This window comes from Fusarium oxysporum, chromosome 2 (genome assembly GCF_000149955.1).
Source record: "Fusarium oxysporum f. sp. lycopersici 4287 chromosome 2, whole genome shotgun sequence".
NCBI lineage: Eukaryota > Fungi > Ascomycota > Sordariomycetes > Hypocreales > Nectriaceae > Fusarium > Fusarium oxysporum.
This window is the reverse complement of record NC_030987.1, coordinates 1,361,359-1,363,687: the sequence shown is the minus strand read 5'-3', so window position 1 is coordinate 1,363,687 and position 2,329 is coordinate 1,361,359. Positions and strand designations below refer to the sequence as shown.

General features: G+C 50.3%; 1 protein-coding gene across 1 annotated transcript in view; it reads left to right on the top strand.

Moving 5' to 3' along the window:
* Positions 1 to 1,196: 1,196 nt before the first annotated feature.
* Positions 1,197 to 2,329, top strand: part of FOXG_06051 (uncharacterized protein) — a gene marked incomplete at its 3' end in the record, with an annotated part of 2,086 nt that continues 953 nt past the window's right edge. Inside the window, exon 1 of the mRNA XM_018384554.1 lies at positions 1,197 to 2,298. Coding sequence (XP_018241668.1) covers positions 1,329 to 2,298 — 970 coding nt within the window. The 5' untranslated portion in view covers positions 1,197 to 1,328. The remainder of the gene's footprint in view (positions 2,299 to 2,329) is intronic.

Below are 2,329 nucleotides of genomic sequence, written 5' to 3'. Positions count from 1 at the left end.
ATGCCCTCGCCGGTCTCCAAGACAGCAGGCATGTTTCACCACCTCGGCATATAAAAGTATATATCACTAACAAGTTATTAGCAACTCCTTCTTCCAGGTTCCCGTCATCCACTTCCCCTGGTCCGATGAGGGTCGGGCACACCGTCACCACAAGGCCGAGCAAAACCTTGCTTAGACGTGCTTTGATGAAGATTTTGCATTTCACGCGTTACGACTTGGATTCTTATAAAATAGGATGTATACGTTCCCAATTTCGGCGAACAGGTGGTTTGAGTCCGTTGCATTAAAGGAGTTTTAGAAGGTCACTCGCTGTACCGGCCAGCGATCGTTGGCTTTTGTATTTACAACCGCCGCTGAAGCATCGCGGCTCATTAGATGGTGGCTAGCATGTGGCATAATAAGCTTGGTACTGTACATATGGAAAAAATGAGGAACCTCATGTTCAATGTCTCGAAGTTGATTGATTGCACCTGTAATCGATTCACCAGCGCTACGATATTCTGAGATCAATGCAGGTAGTGGAGCGACCAGACGCCTGTGCCAGCTTCTGTAAACAGTTGCTAAATGGCAGACTATGCCTTGTGAGGCGCACTAGAATCTCGATCATAGTCTCAATCGTCATATGGATCATGGTTCCTGCAGGTTCATCGTGCAGGCCACTTGATGACAGCCACAAGGCACAATGGGGAACTGTACTCATCTGAGACTGATCCTAGACCGATATGCTTTCTTTGTAATGATCTTCTTAACGTGATACGGAAAGTATCGTTTGTTGCCGTTGCACCTGTTTCATCCTCCCGTCATCCCGAAGGGTGGGGCCGTCCAGCTCCGGAAAACCGGGACCGACCGATTGGTACCACGACCGATAATCGGGAAAAGGCAAAAGCAATTATCAATCTTGAATCTACTAATCTCTAAACTTATTCACGTCTGCCGAGATCTTCGGCATATTACGACTACATCATGCGTCGTAACATCTCCAAACCCCTTTCTCCTTCTAGACCGGAGAAGCTTCATTCTCACGCATCGTACGATGTAACAGAATCACCTGATGAGCCGTGAGCCACGACCACAACAGTCCACCATGATCCAACACCTCACGCTGAGCAATCACAACGATCATTGCAGCTGCAATCGTATAAATCGCCGATACCGCCCATGAGTGCCGTCCCCGCAATAATAACCCAATGCCTCGCATCCTTCGCTGGACAATGAGCAGGCCGCAGATCCTGTTCCTTTCATGCATTGGCTTCGCAGTCGCACTTACTGCTATGCTCTACGGAAACATCATTAAAACTTCTACTGTAACTTCTGTTTTCTCAAAGACCATGTCCACGCGTCCCGTCGTCGTCGTCGGCTCCGGCCTCGCTGGTTTATCAGCATCGTATGAGGCTCTTCAGCACGGGGCTCCATCGGTTCATCTTCTTGATCGCGCCCCTAAGCCTGGCGGTAACAGCATCAAGGCTTCGTCTGGTATTAACGGTGCGGGCACCAAGTTTCAGCGCGCTGCTGGCGTGGAGAGCGATACACTTTTCTACAGCGACTCTGTCAGATCGGCTGGGTCACGGTTCCATCTCACACAACCTCCTGTCGATCGTGAGGCTCTCATCACAAAACTCACTACCGAGTCAGCAGCTGCAGTCAACTGGCTTGTTGATGAGATCGGTGTAGATCTCAGCGTCGTGGCACCACTTGGTGGCCACAGCATTGCTCGCACTCACCGCGGCGCTGGAAAGACACCGCCCGGAGCCGCCATTATCATCGCTTTACTCAACAAACTCAAGGAGAATGGGAAGTTCTCTATTACCAACCTTGCTGAAGTCAAGGCATTACTTAAGGAGGGAAACACCGTCAAAGGTGTCGAATACGAATTGGAAGGGAAGAGGCACAACATTGAGGGATCAGTCTTATTCGCTAGTGGTGGCTTCGCTGGAGATGCCACAGGTCTTCTAGCACGTTATCGCCCTGACCTAAAGGGTATCCCTTCGACGAACGAGGAGAGGCCGGGGTCTCACGATATTCTCACCGCTGTTGGAGCTGAGCTATTAGATATGGACAGCGTGCAAATTCATCCAACAGGCTTCGTTGATCCCGCGACGCCCAACTCCATGCTCAAGTTTCTCGCGGCTGAGATGCTCCGTGGTGAAGGCGGTATTCTTCTTTCACCCGAGGGTTCTCGCTTTGTAAACGAGATGGATACTCGTGAGCATGTCAGCAACGCTATTATGAAGCTTCCAACTGCCACTGATGGCGACGGTGTCATCAAGCAATGGGATATTACTATTCTTCTTGACCCTGGTGCCTCTGCTGCATCGGCTAACCACATTGG